Source organism: Poecilia formosa, unplaced genomic scaffold (assembly GCF_000485575.1).
Source record: "Poecilia formosa unplaced genomic scaffold, Poecilia_formosa-5.1.2 Scaffold21, whole genome shotgun sequence".
NCBI lineage: Eukaryota > Metazoa > Chordata > Actinopteri > Cyprinodontiformes > Poeciliidae > Poecilia > Poecilia formosa.
In genome coordinates, this window is record NW_006799960.1 from 2,101,317 (window position 1) to 2,129,099 (window position 27,783).

General features: G+C 39.6%; 1 protein-coding gene across 5 annotated transcripts; it reads left to right on the forward strand.

The window, feature by feature from the left end:
* Positions 1-27,727, forward strand: LOC103135085 (zinc finger protein 385D-like). Of its 5 annotated transcripts, none has more exons than XM_007547683.2 (8): positions 1-160; positions 2,827-2,942; positions 11,400-11,510; positions 13,710-13,878; positions 15,645-15,881; positions 15,966-16,147; positions 17,837-17,938; positions 24,049-27,727. In XM_007547683.2, exons 1-8 carry the CDS (start codon positions 151-153, stop codon positions 24,070-24,072), a joined length of 951 nt encoding a protein of 316 aa, XP_007547745.1. In that variant the 5' UTR covers positions 1-150; the 3' UTR covers positions 24,073-27,727. The 5 variants fall into 5 exon arrangements, with proteins under 5 accessions (XP_007547745.1, XP_007547742.1, XP_007547743.1 ...); XM_007547680.2 differs by lacking the exon at positions 24,049-27,727 and adding an exon at positions 19,988-21,882; XM_007547681.2 differs by lacking the exon at positions 24,049-27,727 and adding an exon at positions 19,988-21,882 and having other exon boundaries at positions 11,403-11,510.
* The last annotated feature ends 56 nt before the right edge of the window (positions 27,728-27,783 follow it).

Sequence of the window (27,783 nt, forward strand, 5' to 3'; positions counted from 1 at the left end):
GGAGGAAATCCACATGGGAAGGAGCAGCCCGCGGCTCCGCTGCAGTGAGACACAGAGACCGGAGGAGAGGACGAGGAGCCTCATTTCTGCCCGGAGATGAAAAAGTCTTTAATCACACACTGAGCTGTGGGACTTCATTTCGGTGCCGGCATGTATTTTGGTATGTATACGCAGCATTAAGCTTTTACTCTCAGGGATGGGTGGGAGGGAGGGGGGGTTGTTATTTTTTAATTTTTTATGTTTATGAAATCACAGCAGACTCACTTGTTGCATGCATCTTTAGATCTGCTGTCAGTTATCTGCAGAAATACTCAATCAGATGTGGTGCTCATCATTTACAAATGTCAGTTCGGTTTTTATGTTCCACTTTAAGTGCAACACGCAGAAATTTACGACGCAACAGTAGAAATTGGTAGGAAGAAATGTAATTCAGAAAACATAGAGCCACAACGTTCTTGTTAATGTCCTCAGCAGGATTTTACAAGTTGGTTGAATCGTGACAAAACGTGTGGAAATCTATAAACTAACATTTTTTTTATTCTTATTTTTTGGTTGGCTCATTCTGAATGAACATAATGAGCGTGTGATCTGGATTCTGTCGTCTCCTGTCCATGTTTGTGCATTTCACAACCTCGTTTCTACTCTGTAAAGTAAAATCCCCGAGCACACACAATGCTACATGCATACACATGCGCGCCGTCAGCCAAAGGCAATCAGAGTAATGGCAGAGCGGATGGGTGTGTTGGCTGATTTTGATGATGATGATGATGACGATGATTAGACTTGCACCCTGGTCCTGATTCAAGCTGCAATCAAGCTGGGAGAACATGTAAACTGGAGGCTGGACAATCAGGAACACAAACAGGACGCTTATCACGCTGGACCCTCTGGACTGGTTCTGTGTGTGTGTGTGTGTGTGTGTGTGTGTGTGTGTATCTACAAATCTTCTGAGATTTTCAACAAATACTTTGTTTGATGATAGGGTTGGTTATCTAACTACTTGCCTGTGCCAGAGAATTATTTTGATAAGACTTTAATAACTATGGCTTTGAATAAAAAAAAAGAAAAAAAAAGAGAGAAGAAATGACTGAATGTACTCTAATGGAAGAAATGACAAACCTGTTCCAAAATAGTCGGTGTTGAATTAAAATGTACTCTGCTGAGTATAAGCTATAAATCAGTGACATTTCTTGGATGAACCTTACCTTTGGTGAGCTCCTCCCTCTGCATCTCATGCCCAGATTTTTGTTGCTGCAAATAAAATAATGCTTTCACGGTTCAGACCCGTGTCTTTAAAGAATTGGTAATCAGTGTGGAATAATCCGCGTCGGGTTTTACCCATATGTATGTTGTCATTTTCATGCACGATGCAACCTAGGGTGATTTTAAAGCCAATAAAAACCAGATAATAACATATTTCTTTGTGTGTGTGTGTGTGTGTGTGTGTGTGTGTCTGTGTTTGCAGATTGAATGAAGGTTACATAAATCACACTAATACCTTGTCACACTGTTGTGCATCTGCTTTTAGTTTTAACTGTGTAGGACAACGTGACACCAGAGGAAAAAATGTTTCAGTACAGCCTTACCCAAATTTAACCTGACATCTCAAGACTCATGGGATGAAAAGCTTTGGATAGTACGTCTCTACTTCCTAGAGGAAACTCATGTAAAATGTCAGTTTCATTCCCAGAGGGTTGGCTGATATGAACATAAATATACAAATAAGTACCACAAAATGTCAAAGCAAAAGTAACGTACCTAATTCTGATTCCCCAGAAAAGTGAGAACCTTTGATACCGGTAGACATGCACTATTCAGAACAGGACGGACATGCTTTCAAGACCTGACAGACAAAATCCCATCTTATTTCTTTGCTTTGCATTTTTAGCTACGTAGCAGGTTTTCAATATCACAGCATGCAGGGCTAGGTAGGAAACAACCCAGTTAAAGTCGAACCAATGGTCAAGACTTAATATGATGCCAAATTAAGCATTAATTTGGCATCAAATATGACAAAACGCATCAGTCTGTACATCTTAAATATTAAAAGCAAATTAAAACCAGATGAGGCAGGGACTAAAACTAAACTTTACACAAATAAAAACAGGACGATTCAGTTTTAGGTACGTTAGCCATCCTTCAAAACATGTTTGTTAAATTTGGTTTAGTTTAGGGGGACTGCCCAGACACAGCCGCACCTTTTCTTGATAATGTAGGAATCTGCAAATTGCAGCTGTAGCATTTAGCTGTTCAGAGCCTCCTTTGTGTGTCCCAGTAATTCTTACCAGATATGGCAAAACTGAGCTCCGTTTTTTAAATGTAAAGGTGACAAAAAAGGACTGCTGTCATGCGACATTGTTTTATCATTAAACGTGTAAATATTATTTTCATATTCAGTTGTTTACTTTTTAGTTTGTATTACTTTTAAAGGATTTCGTCCATACCCTGCTAAGCTGCACCTTAATAATGTTGCGATAACGAAAATCAAGGTATCTTATTTGATCTATTATCTCACATGATGTGACCAGAAGATATATATTCCTTGTTCTAAGACCTCAACGCCGTAAAGAAACTTCGGTCACTAAAAACTACTTTTACAAAAGTAATAAGACTTTAGATATAAACTGCCTTGGAGGACTGCGTAGGTAGAGCAAATATGGTTTTGCGGATTGTGCATAAATGGACAAAAACACTAAAACGTAAAGCTTAAAGTTCAGCCTTTTCAAGTCCATCTGCCCGTCTCTTTTCTCTTCCCACTTAGCTCTCTCCGTTATCTTCATTTAAAATGGATCACTTAATCCTTGCTGCTTCCCTTCTGTGTCTCAGGTAATGTGTGCCACAGTCCCCTGCCGTCGCTGGCTCGTCCCACGCTGGGCAGGACCCAGCCCTCCCCCGACCCCAAGGCCCTCCTCCCCTTCCATCTGCTGCCTGGATTCACCGACGTGAGTACTGTTACGAGAATAAAATCATTATCTTCTGGCTCGTTATATTCTCTTGTGCTCCCGGATTCAATGATTCCATGCGTGGAAACAAAAGCCACACAGAGATGACAGTCAGCGCTCCCCAGCATACATTTTCAGAGTTTATTCTAACATTTAAAAGTATAAAATCACATTGACAACACAGACACTTCAAACACATTAAAACAGACATTCATTTACCTGAGACAAACGGAAAGAGGAAGAAGGAAAGAAAGAAAGAAAAGCAAAGACGTCCAAAGACATCTTTGGAGAATTGGAAGAGCAAATCTGATTTGTTACTTCTGTGTAGGAAGTTTTATAGTAAAAGGCGTATTCTTATCTTTAATTTATTCAAATCAAGCGTATCTTTGCTCCTCCAACCAGGAGCTATCTCTGACCCTCTCTCTAAAGCTAGGAACTCCTGCTGTTTTACGGCTTTTCACAGATGAGTGTGAAAAGCTACAACTTCTCCTGTATTGTTTTCCAACACAGATAAATGGCAGTTCAAACGATCCTAGCAAACCATCTGCTGGAACTACAGGTAAAATAAAGGTCACCAGGCCAGAATAAGTTACTGATTTTTAAAACTACAGTTAGGCTATTTCAATCAAGACATGTTAAGTTTTAAAACTAGCATCCTTTAAATTTATTTTCTTAACAGTACCGTCAGTCACTGTTGGGTGGTGGGACCGGGCTGTCACCGAATCCATCCCCTCGCCCCCATCACCTCCATCGAACCGGTTTTGATTTTCCATTTAGCTTCCACCGGCAGAGTGAGAGTCGAAGGCTTAGTTTGTCTGCGTGGAGGTAAATGTTTAATATAAGCGCGCTGCCTACACCTTTCCAAATATATCACCTGTGATGCGGAGAGCGGTGACATTTCCACACAACCTGGGGGGCGTCAGGAGCTGCTTCCTTGGTATTCCTCATGCAGAGCGTTTCTCCAAGCTGTCTGCCTCTGTGTTTGTGAAGGGTGAAGGTGGAGGAAACTAATGCGGACCCGGTCCGGGCTCGGAGGAGAGGGGACCGTGTTTCATATCTTAATGTAATCCTGCCTGCTTAAAATATCCATGAAATCCAGTTTTTTTTTGTTTTTTTTTGGAAATAGAGTGGATGAAAACGTTTGCATTAAACCAGATTCTATACGTCTGTCGTATTCCCAGCATTTGACGCAGTGGTTTTCACAGACACAGTAACGCATGTAGGTTTGTGTATTTTCCAAGCTGTCAGCATGCAGTGAGATATATTCATTTTGCACCTGCTTAGGCGAACACTGTATATCTGCTTTAACTATATTCTGGAAAAGCCAATCTGCCTGGAAATAAGGTATTTGTTCAGGTCTAAGCCCGTTTCCGCTCTCTTACCTTCTCCTTGATCTCTTTTACTCTTGGAAGCAAATACATTTTGCACTTTGCCTCTTCAAGCCTCCTGTCTCATTCTCAGTCCCCTCACCTTCAGACATTTCACCTCCCTCCTTCTTCCTCCTTTAGTTTAGATATTTTTTCCCCTTTTTTCTACTTTAGTATGATAAATTGGAATGAAGATAAGTTTTTTCAATGTTTTAATACCAGACTGACCAGTGATGCAGCGTACAAATATTTTTCTTTCTTAAAAATACACCTGTTGATTTTTTTTGTTGTTGTTGTTGAACTCCATCTGACCTTTCATTTGATTTCACCCCCCGCTCTTCTCCGAGGCTGCAGATTTGGGTACAAACACATCAGTCATTGCAAGTCTTTCATTTTGGTTTCTAGCTGTAAACTTAACTGGAACTTATTGTTTTTTTTTTCTTTCTTTCTTTTTACAGTTGTGTCTCTGTAGGTATTTTCAATTTCTACGACTGAAATTGAGAAATTTCTAAAATGTGTGAAAGAAAAAGCATCAAAAATGCAAACCTTCATTTGGTTTCAACTCAAAAATTAAAAATAAAAAAGGAAAAAAAAAAAAGAGTTGAGCTGCATATTTAAACACACGAGAGCCTGAACTGGGGAAGTTGATTAGTGATTTAGCACAATCAGCAGAAATCGTCAACTTTCTTCTACTAAAAGAGGAAACACAGAGAGTTAAACGTACTGTAAAAGAAAACTGAACATAAATTTTATATTCTCAAGCAGCTGCAGTCACTTCTGACTGTTTGCTCCATGCTGTAGTGACCCATGACATGAACTGTGCTGTGTCTCTGTCTCTCATCTCTGGGTTATTGCTTCCCTTTAATCCAAGAATGCCATTGTTTCATAATCTGGAGCCAAAAAAGTGTTTCCAACTGAAAGTCTTGCAATAAGTCTCCTTCACACTGGTTTACTTCCCACAAAGTTTATCCCGATGTCCTGCTTAGATGAATTTTGTAGCAAAACTGTTTACTCCATTCTTTCATGTGTGCGCATGTGCATGTGTGTGTGTGTGTGTGTGTGAGTTGGCACAAACCTGACACCCATCCATTCAACATTAGAAACATCTTTTTTTGTCAAGCAAAAGAATCCACCCTTCACATGTCAATCAAGGGAAACAGTGTAATGTTGCTTCCTAAATAAAGATAAATAAAGATAAATAAAGACTTGTATGAATGTGTTTCATCTCCCTTCTGGATTAAAGACACTGAAGGCTAAAGCAGCAAAAGCAGAAGAACGAATGTAGTTTTTCTTGAGTAAATTAAATTAAACTGAGTTGGCGTACTGGTGACCTCAGCCAGGTCGCATTTTTGTACGTCTAAAGCTTTTATTTTCCCTTCAGTGAAGATGTCACGGGCATCAGTCTGCCTTTATTGATGTGGAGGTTTTTCTTTGGTACACATTTGCTTTGAGTGCGTTTGAGCTCCGGGTCGAGCTCTTACATCAGCTTGTGTTTCTATTTTTAATTTTGGCTGGAGCAAAAAATTGATTCCAAGAAAATTAGGATCTAATTCTCTCAAATAAAAGAAGAAAGGAACAACTAATTCATGTCGTTTTGATGTCAGGAGTTCATGCACAGCTGTTGTGGTGATCCACAAAAAACTGTGGACTATTCGTCATCATAAATGTTGGATCCTGATTATGATCCAGCTATTAAAAAAAAAAAAAAAAGTCTGCTTTGTTTCACCCAAACAAATGTTTCAGCCTCAACCTGCTCCCTGGAGCTGAACGCGTCTGACAAGCTGCTGCTGCCGAGTGTCAGCGAGTCTGCAGAAAGACCGAGCTGATTGTAATTGATGCTGTGTGCTGCGTGTGTTGTCTTCATTCTAGGGATTTGGTATTTGCAGGTGATGTGATTTCTGTGTGTGTTTTCATAGGAGGAAATGAGTAAAAAGGGCGAGCTGACTTTGCCACAGGTGCTTGTCGGCTATGAAGAGCATGAAAGGAGTTGAGGGTAGGAGAGCGAGGCCACTGGGATGCAGGAAGGTGACTTTAAACAGATGGAAGCTAAGGGAGAGTTTAGAGGTGAGCAGATGGAGAGGCGGAGTGGGAAACGTGTGATCAGAGGTGAAAGAGAACCGCAGGAGCTCCGACATTCGGTCTCTTCCAGAAACACAAACACCACACCCACAGCTGGTTGAAATGTTTTTAAAGCAACATCCTGGATTCTTGTTGTCTTACTTTGTTTTTTCAGGAGTAACACACACACACACACACACACACACACACACACACACACACACACACACACACACACACACACACACACACAAAAATGTATCTTCAAGTGGGAGAGTGAGAAAACAGTGAGGACAGATACGCATTCGAGTGCCGCCACTGAGAGATTACACATACACACGTTCTGTTTTTCATGTCTGAGCAGGAATTTAGCTAAAATCCCTGCAGCTGTTCTCTGTTCCTGGAGCTAACAGAACAACCAGACTGACCCGTACCAATGTCCAGTTTAAATAAAATCATATTTTCTTTTTCTTTTTAATTAAAGTAGCATAGTTCCACATAGAAACGTTCTAAAAACTATCCGCCCTGGGTGTTGTTATTCAGCAGGGGGGAAAAGCCCCTCGAGAAACGACTGTTTCCAACAAAACCACCTGCTGTAAAATAAATGCAACTTAACTTTTTATCAACTAGTTTCTGTTTGAGAAGTGACTTGACACGGAAAACAATTTCTCTTGGCACTTCTTCAAAATAGGACATACCATTTAAGGCAGATGTTTGTTTGTCAGTGCTGGGAAATGATATTTGCCCCCACAGATGGCTTCTGTCTTTGTAAGTTGGTCATGTTTAAAAATGTCACTATGAAACAAGATAATATCAGAGCCAGAAAATGTGAGAACATATGGAAAAGTAGATGTAAAACAATTGGTCTGAGCCAACCAATATCAGTGTTTCTGATTTGTAGATAACAACTCATTGAGATTTATTGGATTAATCATCCCGAGAAACAACCACTTCACCAATGACATTTCTCATGTATTTTCTGTTTTATTTTTTATTTTATTGGACTTGGGTTTTTTTATGATCATATATCTTAGTGATATTTTTGATTTTATGGATGCGTCAGTAAGCTGGCCTTGTGAAACTGAACCGTTTATACAGTTAATTCATGACTTGACAAGGAGAAAAATGATGTTTTCTTAAGGGAACAGGTCGTTTTGGACAGCTTTTCTCCCTTAAAAATGAAATAGTCATTTGAAAACTGTTTACTTGAGTTATCTTTGTCTGGTGTGCAAAGTTATGCAATGACATTTAACTTTGACAAAAACAGAGGAAATCTGCAAAGTGGTATTTCACAACAATTCCAGCCAGAACCTTGCTACTTGTCTGAACCTGCTCAAGTCTCAAGTCAGAGCTATAAATAAAATGTTTAACAGCTGGGGCAGTAAAATACAAGGCATTAAAAAAAAGAAATGTTTCATTTGGTACAAATAGTACAGAACTTAATTAATTAATTAATTAATTAATTTAAAGTTTCAAACACATATTTGCCATCTCAATAAGTTTGGAACCTGTTCTATAATACTGCTCAAGTTTTTTTCTGCATAATGGTTCATTTTACATCATTTCTGTTGCCGGGTTTTAGAAAAACATTACTTATTTCCAGTAGTGGAAGTAGTGGATCTTGAGATGTTTAGATATTGACAAAAAGCGTAAACGTGAACATTTGAGAGAAAAATTCAAGAGATTTACTTGTGGAGTAAAAGAGCGATGATGAAAGATCTGTGATTTCGTCATTAAGTTATTGATTTTCTGATGTTTGTAAAGCAACACAAATATTTCTGCACAAATATTCCTCCTGTCTTCAAATAATTTCTGACGCTGTTCCTGAAACAGACCTGAACCAGGCACTCCTGCAGGTTTAAAAGGTTGCAATAAAAATAAGCTTGTTCTTTTTTTTTTTTTAATGGCTTACACAAGCTGTGGTCAGCACGGCTTCGTGGAGGTCCAAATGGACTCCAACCAAGTCGTGAAGGAAAACAGTCTCTGGGCATCTTTAGACTATTTTAAATTAAGACCCAGATCTCTGAATATTATGTGGCCGTACTTTGTTTTGAAGCTTTACGAAGTATCTAGAATGGATTTGGCTCATTATGGCTGAACTATTTAGACTTGTTTTGCCATCTTGAGCTACCATAGTCCAGTTCTTTAGATCTATTTGTTGCAATCTGGGCTGATTAGAGAGGTTTTCTTGCAAAACACACTAAACAGAGGGCCATTTTACCCTGCTATCTGTAATGAATTCCTGAAACTAGTGCATCAGGATGTGGACAATTTCTAGGATACAGTGGTTTTCCTCCAATCTCTGTAGGTCATTGTCCCTTGAGAGGAAATTTTGCTACTGGAAAAAATGAGATTCTGTAAGCTTGCTTTTCCTCCTATAGGAGAAACACTACCAATAGCAAAAAGGCTTGTTTTTATTAGTTTGTCATGGCATCCAGACTGTTGTTTCCAACAACAACAGCATAGGAGTGTTCACATTTCCATCCTTGCATGCAGTCCAATGGGCAGAGGACTCTTTAAATGAAGTTGGAGTGTGCAAGTATCTCACGCTGAAGTTGAACTTTGTGATCTTGGTAAAGTGCAAAGAGAGTAATACAGCCAAGAGACTAAGATCTTTGTCTTTTGTAGTGAAACTCTCAAGAACATCAGTGAACAGTAACTTTCAGGACTTCCTGGACTGGATAGAATTCAGGTCTGGACTTTGACTAGGTCATTCTATCACAGAAACATGCTTTGATCTAAACTATTTCATTGTGGCTCTGCCTGAACGGTTGGTATCATTCTCTAGGTGGACTTTCTATTCAAGACTCTCTTGTCTCCTCAGGTTTTCTTCTGTAGCTCTATTCACTATGCTATCAACTTCACTGTTAAAGAAAACATTCCCACAGCATGATTCTGCCACTATTAGGTTTGAAGGTGGGCATGGTCTGTTGACTTTCCGCCACACACGGTGTTTTGCAGGCAAAACCTCAGCCACCTGTTACCATGAACCTATACTCGGTGTGCTAGCTTGGAGCAGACAACATGTAAAGAAATAATTCTTAGTAAGCTGCAGCTACAATTACATTTAAAGATAAAATGCAAACATTTCGTCTCGTAGATCAAAGATGTTGTTTTTTTAGTATATTTTGCTCAGTTGTTACGTTTTTGTTATGTGAAAATACTGACAATTTAGTTTTGCTTCAAAGATCTGAATTAATCTGTAGAGAATAAAGCAGCCAATAAATATTTGCTAATAATATAATTTTACTGCTGCAGTTCATGTCTGAGTTTACTGTCATATTTCAGTTACTTTAGAAATCCAAGCCATGTGCTCAGGTATGTGAGTCACTAAAACTCATTGGCCCCTGCCGTTTTATATTAAGACCAAAACCGAGCTTCTCCACTGCACCGTAAAGGTTATAGAAGGAGGGTTCGGTCTGCATGGCTTAGCTAAAGGCCGTCTCCTTAAATGAAGAGCCCACATACTTCAGTTCATTGAGGCTTTATGCAAAGAAAAGGAGCGAGACCTGAAAACGTGGCTCATGTTCTTCCGAACCAGACAAACCCAGGTGACTAAAAGATGCTCCGTGTTTGGTTTGTTCCAGGTCCAGATGCAGGTGTTCTAGCCTGACAGTCACAGGCTCTGACTTTGTGTATTTGGTGAATTAACATATTCCACCCACATTTATTGGCACCAAAGGGAAAGAGATGGAATTGAATCTTTTATTGCAGTAGCATAGTCTTTTTATGGGGGGAGGGACTTAATTTAATAAATGGTTGATTTTTACTAAATCGTTTATTACACTTTATGCCACCTCTGTTGGTAGTGTTTTTGCAGCCTCTTCTTGCTGGTAGGAGAGTACTTAATCTACTCTAGTTTACATCTCCTTACCACAACATCCATTAAGGTTTATTGATAGGGAGCATAACATGGTTTCCACATATTTGTTGGTTGTTTTAGTCCAGGGCTGCATAGTGTCATGTAGCTCTTGGGTTCAAATTTCAACTGGTTCCGATCTGTAAGCAGTGTGCCTCCAGTCCAACACATTCAGGGGTTAGATTGGTTAATTCTCTAAACCGACTATGCACAGATTGACAGGACAATGGGTGAATGGATGAAAGTTCACTAAAACCCATCAGAGTTTGTTTTACACGCACAAACCCTTTTACACACGCACACATATTTTGAGACTGTTTTCACTTAAACCAACATTTCGGTGATGTCAAGATGCCACCAGTTCTCTAGAAGTGAATCTCTAGATTATCTTTACTTTTTCTACCATCATGCTCAGGATAAACTAACGTACACATCCAGCTTTCTGTGTCACAGTTCCTGTTTTGTTCAGACTTTTAAATTCTTGCTCTGATTGCAAATGTCAGTCGATTATATTTAGTCAATTTTCTTGAAGCCATTTCTTGACTTATGAAGATTAACACAAATCATATCTCTGCCTTACTTGATTCTAAATATAAAATGTTTTAGCTCATGGAAATTCACAGTAGTGTTCATTTTAATTTTTTTTTCCCCAAGTGAATAAATCAATTCAAAGGCTGTATTGGATAAACCTTTCGTGTAAGATTGTGTTCTTGGAATAAATTTATTTTAAGAGTTGTAACATCTTTATCAGGGAAAACTATTCTTATGGGCATTTGGATCAAATCAGGCACATTTGTTGCCAAAGGACAGAAAGCTAAACTTCACAGAGAGCATATTAAAAAGATTTATGTGAACATGCCGATGCTCATTTCTTTTCAGCACACTAAAAAAGGTGAGAACCTGAGAACAGACTGACCTGCTGTAAATCCAATCTTCTCGGTTTATTGACTGCCGAGTTTTAAGCTTGAAGGTGTTGGATGTTGAATAAAATTGCACAATTGCGATGTGCAATTTTGCATACGATGTGTGATGTTACAGATGCTAAATGTGCTAATTATGGACTTTTTTGATTTCACGTTTCCTAAAAGGATCATATAACAGCAAAATTAAAAGCGTTTATATCATCCTTCCTGCAACGTGAGCCAGATTTCAAGCATTTATTATCTGTTGCAGCAGATGGATCATCTCCACAAAGCTCTGATTAGCCCATGCTTTGGGTTAACTTCACCCCTGAAGAGGAAGCCCGGCTCCTGCAGCGTTTGTCGAGTGAGATTCAACTCTGAGGTGGGTGGTGTCTCGAGGGAAACGTTCACTTTAAGCTGTTGCTCCTGTGACGTCTTTTGCTTTTTCACACACACCCCTTTTATGACAGTTGAACGGCTGAAGAGACCTGCCCTTGATTCAAGGCCGTTTGACTGGATCCGGGGAAGTTTAGCTGCCTTATGCAATGTCTGATTGACTGAGGAGCACATCTAGCGTCTGCCTTTCAAAAGAAAGCTTTTGTGGAATTAACCAGACATTTTAGAGGGCTTTTGAGGTCACGGGCTTCAGAATTTCAGGAATTAAGGTATAAAACTTAGAAAGCTGTCACAATCTGACACTGTTTACCTAGAATTTACAACTAAAGCTGATAATAGCAAAGGTTACTGCATATTTGTTGAACAGTCTCAAGAAACCTTTAAAGCTGCAGTATGTAACTTATTGAAAAATGTTTTTTTTTTTTTTTTTTTTTTTACAGTTAAACCTGTCACCTGTCACAGATAATCTGTGAGAAAAACAAGCTCCTCTGCCTACTCTCTAACTAAAGAATATACGGCTCAAAATAAGAAATATACTGCTTGTTAGAAACGACCAGTCAGAACCAGGAGGAAGATCTTAGCGCTGTCGATCATGCTCATGTAGTCAATGCTCACATTCTCCCCCTCGCTCGCTGCTACTCTACAACTTCTCTGAGCCTGCCACGAATGCCCAGCGCATACATGTGTGTGATTGACAACGCTGACCTTCCTCATGGTTCTTATTGGTTGTTTTTGAGTGGAAGTGGTGAATTTCTACAGATGGTAATAGTAGCATTGAGAGAAGGCAGAGGAGCGTGATTTTTTGTTCACAGATTGTATGTCTTGTAAAGGCATTACAAAGTGACAGTTTTGACAAATAAAAAAACATATTTTTTTTTTATAAAAGTTACATACTGCAGCTTTAATCAAAATTTAACGTATTTTACTGTGATTTTTTATAGCACTAAGTGAAGAAGGAGCATCTGTGAAGACCAAGGAAGCGACACAGTTATGGAGAAGCTTAAAACAATGTCAAGGCTATAAAACAACATATCCTAAACTTTGAATGTCTCACGGAGCTCGGCCCAATCCATCATCTGACATCACAAAGAGTGAAAATGGCATAAGTGCAAAACTACCAAGAGCTGGGCATCAATCTAAGCTGACGAGCAGAGCAAGGAGAACATTAATCAAAGAAGCAGCAAAGAGGCCTATGGTAACCCTAGCTGCAGAGGTCCACATCTCACGAAGGAGAATCTGTTTGCTATTCGGCGACTGGCTGTGAACTGCACAAATCTTTCTTTTAGTGAAGAGTGAAAATAAGGAATCCATAAGAAGTCCCGTTCGCAGTTTGTCACAATGTAGATGACACAGCAAACAAATGAAAGAAGGCGATCTGGTTAGACGAAGCCAAAGCTGAAAGTACCAAAGAGTGTGTGTGTGAAAGAAATCTAACACTGACCCTCACCATAAACACCAACCCCCACCATTAAACATAGAGAAGGCAGCATCATGCTGTGATAATGTTTTTCCTCAGTGATGCTGGTGAGAATTGATGGGGGAAATGAATGGTTGTAAATACAGGAGATTCCTGGCTGCAAAAGATTGGGGTGGAGGTTCACCCTCCAGCAAGAGAGCAACCCCCAACACGCAGACACATTTACAGTGGAATGGTATAAAACAAACCATATTTGTTTCCTGAAATGTCTTAGTCCAAGCCTAAATCAAATTGAAAATCTGTGACTTGAAAATGTATGTTCACAGAAAGTCTCTCTCCACACAGACTGTGCTTGAGCCATTGTGTAATGGAAAATATTACATAAAAAAAAAAACTCTCAGTCTTTTATGTGCAACACCAGTAGAAACACTCCCGGAAAGATTTACAGCGGTGAATTTAGCAAAGCCTGGTTCTGTTGAACCAGGGGGTGAAAATAAAAAGATGCTGCAGTTTCTGTTTAAAAAAACATGGATTCCCTGTTTTATTGTCCTTCCTGCATTCTAACATTGACGTGGTAGTTGTAAGTTGACAAAAACATGTCAAGGGGCATTAATACTTTTGCAAGTCCCTGTACTTGTAACCTAGTTTCTGCATGTTATGCGACTACGGGAGTGAAGGAGTCCTCATGTAAAGTGTTGCAGTGTGAAAGGATCTGTGCTGGTTTTTGCTTACTTTTTATGTTTTTATGCTTTCTCTCACAACACACAGGCTCAGGCGTCCTCTCACTACAGTGGCACGAGGCATGCGAAAAGACTCAAAGCTCTGGACGCCCCAGATTCAAAGATCAAGACCTTCGAACCAGTCACCAAGGAAACCACATCACAAATCCTCTCGTCATCCTGCTCACAGCCCTCTGGCTCTGACACAACATCAGAAGGTGTGTCTGAAGGCAGGCGCGCTCCTCCGTGCTTTCGTGTGTGTGCGTATGGACTCCACTTATATGACAGAGTTAGATATATGAGCATGGAGCTTGAACCTTCTCTTCTCAGTCACGACTTTAACTCTTTGATGCGAGAACCCTCCTGCTGCGCTGGGTTGCACAGCCAGCAGATTAAAGGTTGAGCATTATCCTCTCCTCCGTCTTCGTGTCTACATTTTCTGACCTCATTCAGTGGCCTCCTGAGATCAAAAGCACATTGAACAATGCTTTGAATGCGATCTGTGGGCAGCCGTACCGCGCGCCCTGTAGCGTACGTGCATCTGGAGGCACGTCGGCATTACTGTGGAGGTGTGTCGAAGCATTAACCGCTTTCCAGCATATATGTGTGTTTTATTTTGTTTTGTTTTTTTGTTTATTTGGCCCATGCTGATGCCTTTGTGTAGGTGTTGAGAAACAAAAGCAATAGTTTTCACCAGGCTTAAAAAAAAAAAAAAAAATGAGAAAGATTGTGCTTCCGATTCCTAACCCCAAAAAGTAGTTTTTGGTGTTTGAGAGTGAATGAAAGAACTTTTTCAGGCTGGAGTTTGCTTTAGGTTTGAGCGCTTGGATATCTAGACGAAGGGAAATCGGTGAGAACAAACACACTCGGCTAGGCTGGTCTAATCATAGTTAATAGCATTGAGTGATTCTGTTAAATCAGCCTGTGCTCCTCGAGGACCAGGTGGTTCTCACTAAAGATAACAGAGCCAGCTAATCTGTATGTAGAACTGTCAATTAAAGAGTTCGCAGGCAGATCCGAGGGGAAATAATTGAGTGTTGCGCGACAAGAGAAGTTGATAACGCTCATAATCGCCTTTTGCCTGGTGAGTTTTTAGCTTTCGTCTGGAAAGAAAAAGTAATTTGACTGGCGTCTCAGGGATCTGTCGGAGACCAGCAATTTTAAAGACAAAGAGGATGAGTTCACGGGTACATGAGCAGCAAGTCAATTAAAGCATCAGCCAAATCCTTAAATCTGGACTTAGAAATTGACTATTACACTCAGGTTAAAGATGTAACATATCATGATGCACCATATAACTTTCCAATCAACCACTCTTCCATATTTATCCATCAGTTACATTTCCAGAGACGAGAACTTTAATTTATTTGACTTATCCAAAGACAATGAGACAACAACCAAGAGCTATTAATCAAATGAAACTACAAATTTACTATTGATCTGTTCATCTGTTCAAACACTAAAAAGTTTGAGTGGACAAACCTATTTCTACACAAAAATCAGTGTTTAATCAAAAATGAATAACACACTAAAAGAGATATAAAACTTGAAACAGTTTCTTCACCCAAAGTCACTTCTAGTATTAATGTCTTATTTTAATATCACACTTGCTATTAATACCTCATAGTCTCTCAGAATAGACTGAGAAAGTAAAAACATTTATTATAATTTACTCAGAAAAAGATATCACCCAAAAATCTCATCAGATACGGTTTGATTTTTCATGCAAGTTCACACTGTTTTAATACAATTAGATGAAACATGATGTGGGATTTCAGCTTGTTCGTCATTCAGATCCAAAGTGTTAAACCTCGACATTAGTGTGAAGGTTTTTTTTTTTAAAGTAATGTTTCTGCTGTATGGATGCTTGATGGCCAGTGTGCGTCTCAGTGTCATCTTACACTTCTTTATGCTTCATCCATTTCCTTTTAAGCCATCTCTTTGAGTAACCACGTCTCTTCTCTTGAATTTCTCTGATTTTTAGACCCCTCGGCCCCAAACTCTACTTCAGACACAACATCGTTAAGCGGCGGTCTCGCTGAAACAACAAAAGAGCCCACCAACCACTCCCTGCCAGCCAGTCCGAGGACAGCCGAGAAAGATGGCGAAGCCGAGACTCCAGATCAAGAGACAGAGGAAGAGAAAGCGAAACGACTTCTCTACTGCTCCCTCTGCAAGGTGGCTGTGAACTCTGCCTCTCAGCTCCAGGCTCACAACAGCGGTAAGAAGCAGTGAGTGTGTCGTCAAGCGCTACCTTCGTGCGTCGTGTTTGAGCCTTTGCTGACATTGCGTCACGTGTGCTCAGGTACGAAGCACAAAACGATGCTCGAGGCCAGAAGCGGCGATGGAGCCATTAAGTCTTTCCCCAGGATAGGAGTCAAATCCAAGATGGCCGCTCCGTCTGAGCCGTCAACTGGACTCCAAAACAAAACTTTTCATTGCGAGATCTGCGACGTGCACGTCAACTCCGAGACTCAGCTCAAACAGGTGAGCTGTGCTGCTACGTGGAGCAAATTCTTTTTACACATTCCAGCTTTAAACACTTTTAAATGAGTAACTTCAAGGCTGCCTGGTGCAATAAAACCGCAAAATGAATAAACAGGTGTTGAGGTGTTGTAGGTTTTAGGTGCTGGAATATTATGCAAAACATGTCCAACAATAACATGACGTGTTGTCATTATTATTATCTGACAATAATATGTCCAACATATTGATCTGTTTGACATATTAATATGTCAAAACATACTATATCCAGATGACTTAATAATTTGTTAAATTATGAAGTGCTTGCCACTTATTTGCAAAGTTACATAAAAACTTTAAAGGAATAAAACATCAAAGGGTTTAAACAAAACCACGACGGGAGATTTCTTTGCAGATGAAAAGACACTGGACTGAAAAACTCAGAACTCATTGGCTTTTGCCTTGTGGAAAAATAAAGCTTCTTATTTACTTTGAATTTTGAAGTTTTTGTCTGCAGTGATTTGCATTTAAAATTTTTAAAGTCACTTTTGTGACTTTAAAAAGTGATTAAGACAATGTGATTATTTCACATGAAAGGTACCTATTTTTTTCTTTTTTTGCCTCATTACAATAGAAAGAATTATTATGCTTTTATGATGTGTGATACAAAGGTCCTGGTGTTTTGTTTTGGGGTTTTTTTACTGACCATACCGTAGAGTACAACCTTCAAATGAAGTACCAGACGTTAGAGATCACAGTTTATCAGACTTCTTTTGCATAGTGTCATGATCTGTGTTTCTGTGTATTTATTTTGAGGTTTTTCTGTGTTTATTAGTCTGTTCCCCTGTGAGTCTCTGTGGTCCCTGTTTGATCCCAGCTGTGTCTCGTTTCTTTGATTACCCTCCCAGTGTATTTAGTCCCACCTGTTGTCTTTGTCTCTTGTCGGATCCTCGTCGTGTGTACGTCGGAAGTCAGTTGTTGTTGTCGTCTCACGTTCTGCTCTCCAGTCGAACTGTTAAGTCCTGGTTAGCGTCAGCTCTGCGTCTCTCCTCACCACCTCTCACCCACCGCACCTGACACATAGACTCTAAAGCTTTAAAAAGGTCAGCTGTCTCCCGCATTTGCTAGTCACACAGTTCAACAACTTCATCTCATTTCCCATCATGAATTGCAGTCATGTATGAGGATATGCGGGACTCTGCATATTTTATTCCAAATCACAGTGGGTACATCTCACACCTGTCGATGCAGGTGAGTTAAAACCGCTGATCTCCCAAGATAATGAGCACAAAGCTACCGAGCCTTTTCTATTTCAGTGAGCATTTGTGTCTGACGCTGTCCTCTCTGTTCGTGATGTGACTGCGTAGTGTTGGTCTCCATACCTAACTGTTTCAAAGTTAACTTTGGCCAGGTGCTCATGAATATTTAACGGCTCGCTGCTGATTTTGTACCACGCAAGTGGCCGCCATCTGTTTGTGCTGGTCAGTCAAATCAAAAGGACCTTCAAATCTGCCCATTTTGATATATTTTTTTTTTTTACAAAAGCAAAATGTGTTTTTTATTTTTCCTTTGTCATCTGGACAATTTTTTCATCTTTTGAAACAAAGAAAGCTGCTCCCATTTCTTTTCTTTTCATCTTCACTTCTACACTCTGGCAGTGTCTGTCTGGATGCAATCTGCTGTACGTTTTTATCTTTCCGTCTTCTGCTCCAGCACATCAGCAGCAGAAGACACAAGGACAGAGCAGCAGGTAAACCGGCCAAACCAAAGTTCAGCCCCTACGCTCCCACTCAGCGACTCCAAAGTCTCCAGGCAGTGAGTGCTGTTCTTTTCTCTCATCGTTGGGTTTGCGTACAAGAGTATATTCTCAGGAGGCTTTTCTAGGAAGGAAACTCCCTGCAGCCAGTGAACTAAAATGTCAGCTATGAAAACAGTGTCACAGAGGTGAGACAGTTTTTTTTTTTTACCTCCGTATGGCTTTGATGTTTGAAATTATTCAGGCTGAATAAATGCGGCATGTTCAACAATTATTGAGAAATGTGTAAAGGGGCTTAAAATAAATCACTCCTTGATTGCAGAAGCCCAATTTCACGGCAAAACATTGAGAAAATCCAACCTTTAACTTGAGTACATCTATTCAGTCACCATTTCCACCACAATCTAATCTAATCTAGCCGTAACCCGATCTAATTACAGCATTAGGTGATTTAATTTAATTTTTTTTTTGCTATTTTAATCAAGCAAACTGTTTACAAACTCTTTAAATATGACTCAGTTACTTCATATTGTCCCAGGATATTAATATGATGCGAAATTGAGGTCACTCTTAATAACATGACAAACAATAAAGCAAAGCAATCTAGTGAGGCACATGTACATTTATCTCGGAAAGCAGCGTAGAGTAAAAACGTTGCCATCAGTCACACACGCACACACACACACACACACACACACACACACACGTTTGTGTTGCTATCTTTGTGGGGACTTTCCATTGACTTCCATTCATTTCTACAGCCTAAACCTTACCTTTACCCTTTTCCTAACCCTAACCATCACATACCTAACCCTATCCCTAACCAAAACTCAATTCATACCTTAGCCCCAACTCTGACCCCTGACCCTAAAACAGGGTTTCCCCTCGTGGGGACCAGGCTCCGGTCCCCACGAGGAGCGATTGGTCCCCACAACGTAGTATATGTCAGGAAAATCGTCCCCACAAGGTATTACAAACAAACGCACACACACACACACAGAAGGATGGCAGGAGGCTTGCTGTCTGAAAACAGAAAAGATTTTGAAGTACTGAATGAAAGCCACTTAAGGTTTTCTACATGCCAGCCAGAGGCTTACTTTGAAAAAGCCTATTCTGTTTTACCACCGAAAACAAGAACATGTGAAGTTTGCAAAACACTCCTGCGACTTCAGCTGGAACCATGTGGTTGGTTCAGATGAAACTAAGGTTGAAGTTTTTGACAACAAACCCTCTGGGTGTCTTGTTTTGTGCCGGCGTGGGACGCCAAACGCAAACAGGAGGCAGGCAGAATCGTTTTAATGTGGATTTAAAATAGAAGAAAGGAGCTTAAATGTACAAATGACACACGGCAGGAAACCAACAAGAACCAACAGGCGAGGCGTAGTTGTGACAAGAGATACTTAGAATCAAAGAAACCAAACAAGAAAACCAAACACGGAGGATGGGGGGAGGGGGGTAGTGGAGTGATCAACAGGTGAGTTTCATCAACTAAATTAGCAACAGCTATGGGACCAGAGGTGGGACAATGAACAGACGAGTATTGAAGGAAAATTGCTAAAAACAAGTGCAGGAGGAAAACACGGGTCAGGAAACTAAAGCAAATACTAAATGGACAGAAGAATCTGATGCAAGCAAATCAGAAAACCATAGACTGCAACACTGAACACGGGGATATCAAGGTTAAAAACAAACCAAGACCCAAGAATCTACTAAAATACAAAATGAGCTCAAGCAGAGTGGCGTTGTGAATTCTTTGAAGTAATAGAAGATAAAAAAAAAAACTGAAACTAGAATGTGGTTGTAGCCAGGTGTTTCAGCAAGTTCACTAGAAAAAAATCTATCAATGGTAGCAATGTCAAAATATGCTGCCAAACGGATTTTTAAAAATCCAACAATTTCATGACAGTCTCCACTGTGAAATTTCCCTCACTCATCTTTTTCCGTGTGAAGCAGTGATACTGCAATAAAAGAGGCCATTTTTAAAGGCACGGCGCCAAGGAGAGGCCGGGGTGCTGTTCATGACTGCTGATGCCAATCTGAAAGTATCTATATGAGAAGAAAAGAACCTGATGGTAGGTTTTATTTTTGTGTGTGTGCTTCTTCCTCAGCAAAGACTTACTCTGCGAAAAAACCAAGACTTGACCAAACCTCTCGCCTCCTGTGTCCTTCTTCGTCAATTATCCGTCGCCGCCGCTGCTCTGCCGCCGCTGGCGCCCTTCTCCCTCCAAACCGCAACAAACTCAAGTCACGCTCTGTTTCATAGCCAACCTCTCCCCCAGGCTCTGCTTCATCCAGCCACTGGACCCATCTGTTCGCCTCACACATCAGTTCTGTTTTCCCCCTTCTGACCACATCGGCATCTCAGCCAGCTTTGAGCTCCAACAAGAACGAAGACCCTAGATCCTAACCAGATCTGCCAGAAGACGGCACTCCCTGCTCTCAGCAAACCCAACGGTGTGTCTAGAACCGCAGAGGAACGGTTGCAGACGCAAGAAAAAAAACTGAAAATATGTCATGACTTGAGGAGATAAAAAAAAAAGTGAAACAGTAAAAAAAATGAGGTATTTTTAGAGATGCTGTGGTGTTTGACTTTGTGCAGGTGCTAATGAAGCTGTCGCAGGTCTGCAATATGTGGAACAGGATGCATTATGGGATACTTGATGAATGACAAAAACTAACAGTTGGGTATTTTGCAGCTATACAAATACAGTAGCCTGCAAACCTTTGAGCGAAAAAAAAAATCAGTTAAAAGTTAATGTAAAAGCATTTTTCTTTTTTGTTTGACTTTCTTTTAACCACTTTTACATTTAAACTAACAAAACAAAAATACCAAAGTATTCGCTCTCTGCACGGTGACAACTTGCACTTTGGTGAGCATAACAACTATTAAAACGCTGGCGAAAAGCTATGTTTTCGTATGTTCTCCATTATTTCAGTTTTAACCATTTTGAAGCAAGAAAACGACTCCCAGAAATACCTCGCTTCAACTGACCTTCACACGCAGTTATTCAGATTTCTGGTTCAAGTTAAGAAGTAGCTGCTATTACAGGCTTTTGTACCTAGTGGTTTTTAAGAAAAATCTCCTAAATTTGCATTCATTATTTTACCTTGTATTCAAGAAATTTGTAACATTACTTAATTAAAGCCTCTTTTACACAAGGACCTGTTCAGCTCAATTAGTTTTTAGGGTTTTCCAATGGAACAATCTAAAATATCCTTTAAAATACAGTGCTATCTTATAACTGCTGTGACAAATGTATTTAGACAAGGAACACTCTTTGTTTCATAGCTTCAAGCAAATCTGTTTATATACGGTATAGTTACAGGTAGAACTAATGCACTACATGAAAACCCTCATCAAAGATGAAAAAAATGCTTAAGTCTGAAGAAACATATCTTTGCTGCACAAAAAAGCACAATATTTTAACATTTTATCAGTTAAAGCCATTTGATTTCTTAAAAGGATAAAATTACAAAAGGCTCCTTGATGAATATCTGTTTTTGATATCTATATATTGATAATATGAGCAGAGGCTTCGCTCAACAAACTTACTGTCTCCGTTCTTTCTTTCAGTTTTCGGAAGTTGGCAACCATAGTGAGGAGTTTATTGCCATTGGGAAGCCGAAACGTTTCCATGGCGCTCCTTCTCTTCTTCCCAAATATGACTCACCAACGTTGATGAAAAATATATTAAAAGCTGCAGTTGCAGACTTAACTCTTCTTCTGCTTGCATGGGAGGAAATGTTAACTGTGGTTGCCCAAATCTTTGCATGTCACTGTAAGCATAATGCCACTCAGTGTTATTATATATTTTTTTTAAATAGGTGCTGTGGATTACATTTAGGAGTGATTGCAGATGGTTTCTATTTTGCCTTACTTTAGGCAAAAAGCGTTTTCATTGACTAAAGTAACTTTAGAACAAATCAAATGCTCCAATATGTCCCATTCACTGAAAATGACAAAAAACAAAATTGTATCAGCAGGGCACATCTCCTTGCCATAGGGATATTGGCCTCATTAAAAAAAAAAAATCTGCCGTGAAACACTGCTTCATTGTTTGTTTTTTATCTATGTGTTCGCCTAAAACATTGCCAGAAACTCTGACAGACTAAGACACTGCCTCCTTCAAAACACAGTCTGTTGCTTTCTGACTCACTTAGATACATTTTATCCTCCTTTGTTTTTTTTTTACCAGCATTCAATAAATCTCCTGTTTTTGGTCTGTGTTCAGGTATTTCTCCTAAAAAAAACAAAAAAAAAAACAGACTAAAGTACCTATTCAAGTTCGAGTTCAATAGGTACTTTATTAGGGACATGCATGTAAGCCTTCTTACATGCATGTCCCTAAAGCTACATTCTCTGCAGTAAATCACTGCTGGAATGTTCTGCTGGATCTTAATGGTTGTCTCTGATGAAGCTTACATCACTGTAGCTCTGAGCAATGTTTTAGTGAGTTTAAAAAAAAAGAGACCCTTTTAAAAGCAGTTGGATGAGACTGATGAGTTAGTACAAGCTCCAGGGCTTTAGCAGGAGGATGTGGACCAATTGGCTATAGGGGCAATTTTGGTTCCCAACCAAATAAGTTTATTTTATGCACACAGAATAATGTAGATTGATAGTGACGTACACATAGCATGTAGAACTTTATAATCGAGTAAAATATAAATAAAACCAGTCTGAAGAATGCTATAACATCTCAAATATCAACATCATGCACCTGACGTAAAGAGATTCAAGGACAAACCAACCCAAATAAGACCACACTAAATACTCAGGAGGTCTTAAAGGAACCAGCAACAGCATTTAAAGCACTGCAGTCTCATTTGAATTATTGTTTGATTCAATAATCAGAAAAAGACACTGGGGTGAAAAAAAATGTCATCCATTTTAACCCATTAAGACCAAAATCCTTATTGGACACAAAGACCAGCCTCAAATTTTCTGATAAATATCTGACCCAGATATTTGACCCAGAAGATTTATAGAAAAAAAGTCTTGTGGACTTTTTAAAAAGTATAATACATCCTTTGTGAATCTAACAGTATTTCAGAGGTACATTATAATGCCTACAGTTAAACATGGTGGTGGTGTTGTTGCTTTGGAGCCACTTTACTGCTTCAAGACCAATGACTTGCCATTTTTGATGGAACCATGAATTTCATGAACCAGAAAATCATGAAGCAGAATGTCAAACATTCTTAAACTTAGCTGCATTTGGGTTATACAGCAGGACCAAAACACTCCAGTAAGTTCACTTCTGAATGACTAAGAGCAAATAATATGAAGGCTTTGGAGAAGCGGAAGGAGAAATCTGGACTTAAGAAGAAAAGATGTCTGAATGCAATTGAGAAACTGACATTACTGCAACAAAATGTGGCAGCTGTGGCCAAAAACACTACTTTAGAAATGTAAAAGATGCTTTATAGTAATTGTCTCGACCAAAGTTTGGATGTTTTTTTCCCCCAACAACAAATGTTCCTTACTTTAGTTATCTTTCTCTGATAACAAATTTTAATTGTGACTTAAAAGCAAAAACTAGGAAATCTACAAGGGGAGAAAATACTTTTTTTCCCCATTACTTCATTTGCAGATTGATTATCTACATGAAAATATACTGCTAAAAACAATAAAGGGAACATTTCACTTTAATTTTGTGTGTGGCTCCAAATCCAGGCCTCCATTGGTTAATAAATTTGATTTCCATTGATGATTTTTGTGTGATCTTGTTGTCAGCACATTCAACTTTGTACAGAACAAAGTATTCAATGAGAATATTTCATTCATTCAGATCTAGGATGTGTTATTTGAGTGTTCCCTTTATTTTTTTGAGCAGTGTACAATAAAATAATACACACCACCTAACATGGGCCTGTGAGTTTTTTTTAAAATTTTTTTGGAAGTGTACAAAATACACCATTTGCAAAGTATTCACTCTAAAATAATAAAAAAGAAAAGAGAAAAAGGTTCACTGGGTTCTCCGCTGCCCGTGTTTGCCTGTTCTAAAGCATGGGCCAGATGAGCATCGACATGAAATGTGAAAGCTGAAAGCGTACCTACTCTAAATAATGGCGTACTGTACCTTTCCAGAGGTCAGAAGCAGGGTCGCTGCCTCCCTCTCAACTCTCCATGACCCCCTCATTCTTTCTTCTTGTTTTTGTCTTTCAGCAGCTAACTGAAGCCAAACTGGATTAATGAGCTCCATATTATTTACGTCTGTGTGCTGCAGACGCTCCAAAGTAAAGCTGCCAAGCTACGGTCCACCCAGTCGCTGCATCCTGACTCACCAGGCTGTCACAGCGGTCATTGTTGTTACGATAACGAATTATCTTTGCCTGACGGTTGTGAACATCTGTGTGTGGGATGCTCGATTCTCCACAGGCTGCTGGAATTCAGACCAACGCTGGCCCCTCAACTCCTTGGCTCCTTCGCTCCGCAGCCTTCACTCCTTCATCTCCTGCACCTTTTGTCATATTTCTCTGGTTAGCTTTCAACACATCTGCGCTCAGCTCTCCACTCTGTCTCTCACCGCATCATCAAACTCATGGCAGAGAAAAATACACGCATAAACACGTGTCAGCATTACAGAAGCCCCAGTCTGGCATCCAGGAAATTTTTCTGCCTCCGTCGTACCTGGAGGGACTACAAAGGCGGACAGAGCTGCCTTTTTTTTTGCTGTGAGAGAGGGCAACTTTGCTTGCTGTTCACATAAAAAAGGATTGTTATAAGCTCCCCGGCCTGACTACGCGGGGATTTTGACTTCTCTGCGCAAGTATTTTATTCCAAATCGTAAAGCAAGCTTTTTTCACGGGTGATTGCAGCGACACAGTGAGAATGAGGGAAAACGAGATCTCGATAAACCGAGGGGACATGGCGAGTTGAAAATATCTGAAAAACGACCCTTATGAGGCACTACTTAAAATAAACGCAGCAAAGACAGTCAGAAACCGTCGAGATTGAAACAAAAGATTAGAAAAATCGTGACATTTGCAATTACATTTTGGCGAGTTTCAAAGCTTTTAAACCATTCTGGCTCTAATTTGCATAACTTTAGCTCACGGTGAGTTCAAAGAGCTTCTCACTCTAATTATTAAAGCTTTTTTTCAGATTGATAGTGTTTTGTTTTTAGTCAATGTTTTTTTTACTACAGAAGAAGAACTACTCCAGAATGTGCTGTAGTTTACTGTTCCACATAACAATGAAAGATATCCCTGCATATCCCTGCAGAATAAGCCCACCACATGACATGACATGACCTCCCTTCTTCTTTATAGTTTCCTGACTTTAAATTTAGCATCTATTTTCAGTGACAAAGTTTTTATTGCATCTGCTATTCTTGTCTTTGTTTTGATTACATTTATTTTATTATTATCACAGCTTTTGGAGCTCAGGGCCGGCCCTAGGCACTTCGGTGTCCAAGTCGAGATTTTATGTTGCTACCTAGATTGTTATGAAATCAGCGTTTCAAATTCCTTCACTTAAATCTGCAATCGGTAATCAGTCTGTTAAAAGGAGCCACGTCTGTGTTGTTCTTTACCAGAACAGATGACGGAGGCAAACATGAGTGAGACGCACAATCAATAAAAAAAATAAAAAAAACAGTTGTTGATGTTTAAAATACAATAAAAAAAGATTTTCACACTGAACGTTTCCAAAACGTTCAGCAGCTGAACAATCACTCAGTCTCCTTTCAGACCTGAGAGCATCTGTGTGGTCGACCTTTTGTTTTGTGGAATATTTCATCTGTTTCTCCTTATAAGGTCTCTTTACCTTCTGCTCACTCAAAGTAAAGTCAGACTTTCACCTGCGCTCGCCATGTGCTTGTGAGCCAGTGTAGCTCGGCTGCGTTTTGAAAAAAAAAAAAGAAAACATCTGCCTTAAACCAGATAGTGATAATTTAAAACAAACTTTAAACATTCACAGTACGCATTGATCGCCGTTTAAACAGGCAAGTCTCTGTTCATGTCTTCTAAAAAGATTAAAACATGAAATCCTACATTAGACGCTTTCAGAAATGTACAGTCTAAAGCCACAAAGGTTGGCATTTGCAGGTAAAGAAAAGCTTCAAGCATTATCTGTCCTGGTCAACACATTGCAAAGCACCCAAGGAAGTAAAATTTGTAAATTTCAGACACTCCATTTATTGCCAAAGTGTGGATATTCATTGCTCCTACGGCACCAGACGGGATTTGTTAAGACCCTGTGAGGTTTTCTGGCGCTGCAGGAGACCACTGCATTGGGCATGGCATGGAGCAGCAGATCAGTAAAAGAGAGGGGGAGAAGTTGGCTGTGAAGTGAATGGCACAGCAGGGTGTTTAAGAGCAAACTGGAAAGCATAATGGCCATGCTGCTACCCACAGAGAGCCAATTGTGCGTCTGGGGCTCAGTGCTGCTGTCACTTGGGCCGAAACGGATGTGATGGCTAATGCAGGTTCCTTCGCTTGGATTTGCGACACTGTGACTCGAAAAGCCCACGTCTTTACAGTAAATCCAGAGCTGATGCACATTCAGAGGCAGTTGGGAGAAATTTATGAGGTCTCACGAAATAATTCGTATTCCTGCAGTGTTTGGTACATGAACTTTGACGTATTTTATTGGAATTGGATGTAGTCGACCGAAACAAGTCAGAGATACTTTATGTGTTTTCTCAAAGAAAATCTGAAAACTCTGGTGTAAATATACATTTCGTCGCCACGATTCCTCCAAACCAAACATGATTCAGTCAAGTGCCTTCATAAGTTGCCCAATTTGCATACAGTAATGACTTTGTGGATAAAAGAAATCAGTCATGGAAAACAATGTGAAACTAAATTCCAAGTTTTGAAAACCTGGCATGGCACCATTTAATCCATCATCTCATAATGGGAAATGAATGGCACAGCTGCAAAGCAACTAAAACATGATCTACCACTTAAACTGAGGGGCCTTTTAAGAAGAGAATTAATCAGAGAAGCAGTCACTCTGGAGAAGCTGCAGAGAGTCACAGCTCAGGTGGGAGAGCCTGTGCACAGGACAACTATTAGTTTTGTACTCCACAGATGTAGCGTAGAAACAGCAAGGAAACACCACTGCTAATAGAAAGTCATTAGAACTCTTGCCTTCAATTCCCCACCTAACCAGTTTGGTCAGGTAAAGTAAAAACTAAGTATAGCAACAACAACAAAAAATAAGAAATAAATAACTACTGCTCATTCCTAATCTGCCTGAGTTTATGTTAAAAGGAAGAATGGGCAGAATTTTCAGTCTGTAGATTTGCAAAGCTGGTGCAGACGTACCTCAAAAGGCATGCAGTTGTGTTGGCTTCTAAGGATGGCTATACAAAGTGTTATGTAGCAGCCTGCCTCAATACAAATCCATGCACAATTTTAGATTTTCATCTGCAAAAAATGTTGAAAACTATGTATCCCTTTCTTTCCACTTGAACATTTGCCATTATTTTATGTCGGCCTATCACATGCCATCCAAAATGAATTAAAGTAGTAGAAGTTTGTGCAAATTGTGAACTTTTAAGGGGATATGAATACTGCTCCTACTCACTATAGATGTGAGATATTTTATGTTTCCCTTTAAAAATTGTGCTAGGATTTTTGTCGCCACACAGTCTCCTGTACTAAAGTTTTCAGTTAACATAAAAACCATAAAACAAACTGTAATCTGATTTACTAGTTTTTTTGGGTTTTTTTTTTTTTTTTGCCTCGTAGATGTGTTTAAGGGTTTGGTCGCAGTCTGTTATGATTCCATTACCATGGGCTTTAAGAGCACATTTTCCATATTAAAAAGTAGCAGTGTATATTACGCCTCTTAGGAGATTAGGCCACAGATTAGTTAAAACATTTTTTATGGTTAAAAATAAAAAATGAAAAAAAGCAGATTGACTGTTTAGACGTGCCAGGACAGAGGCGTGAG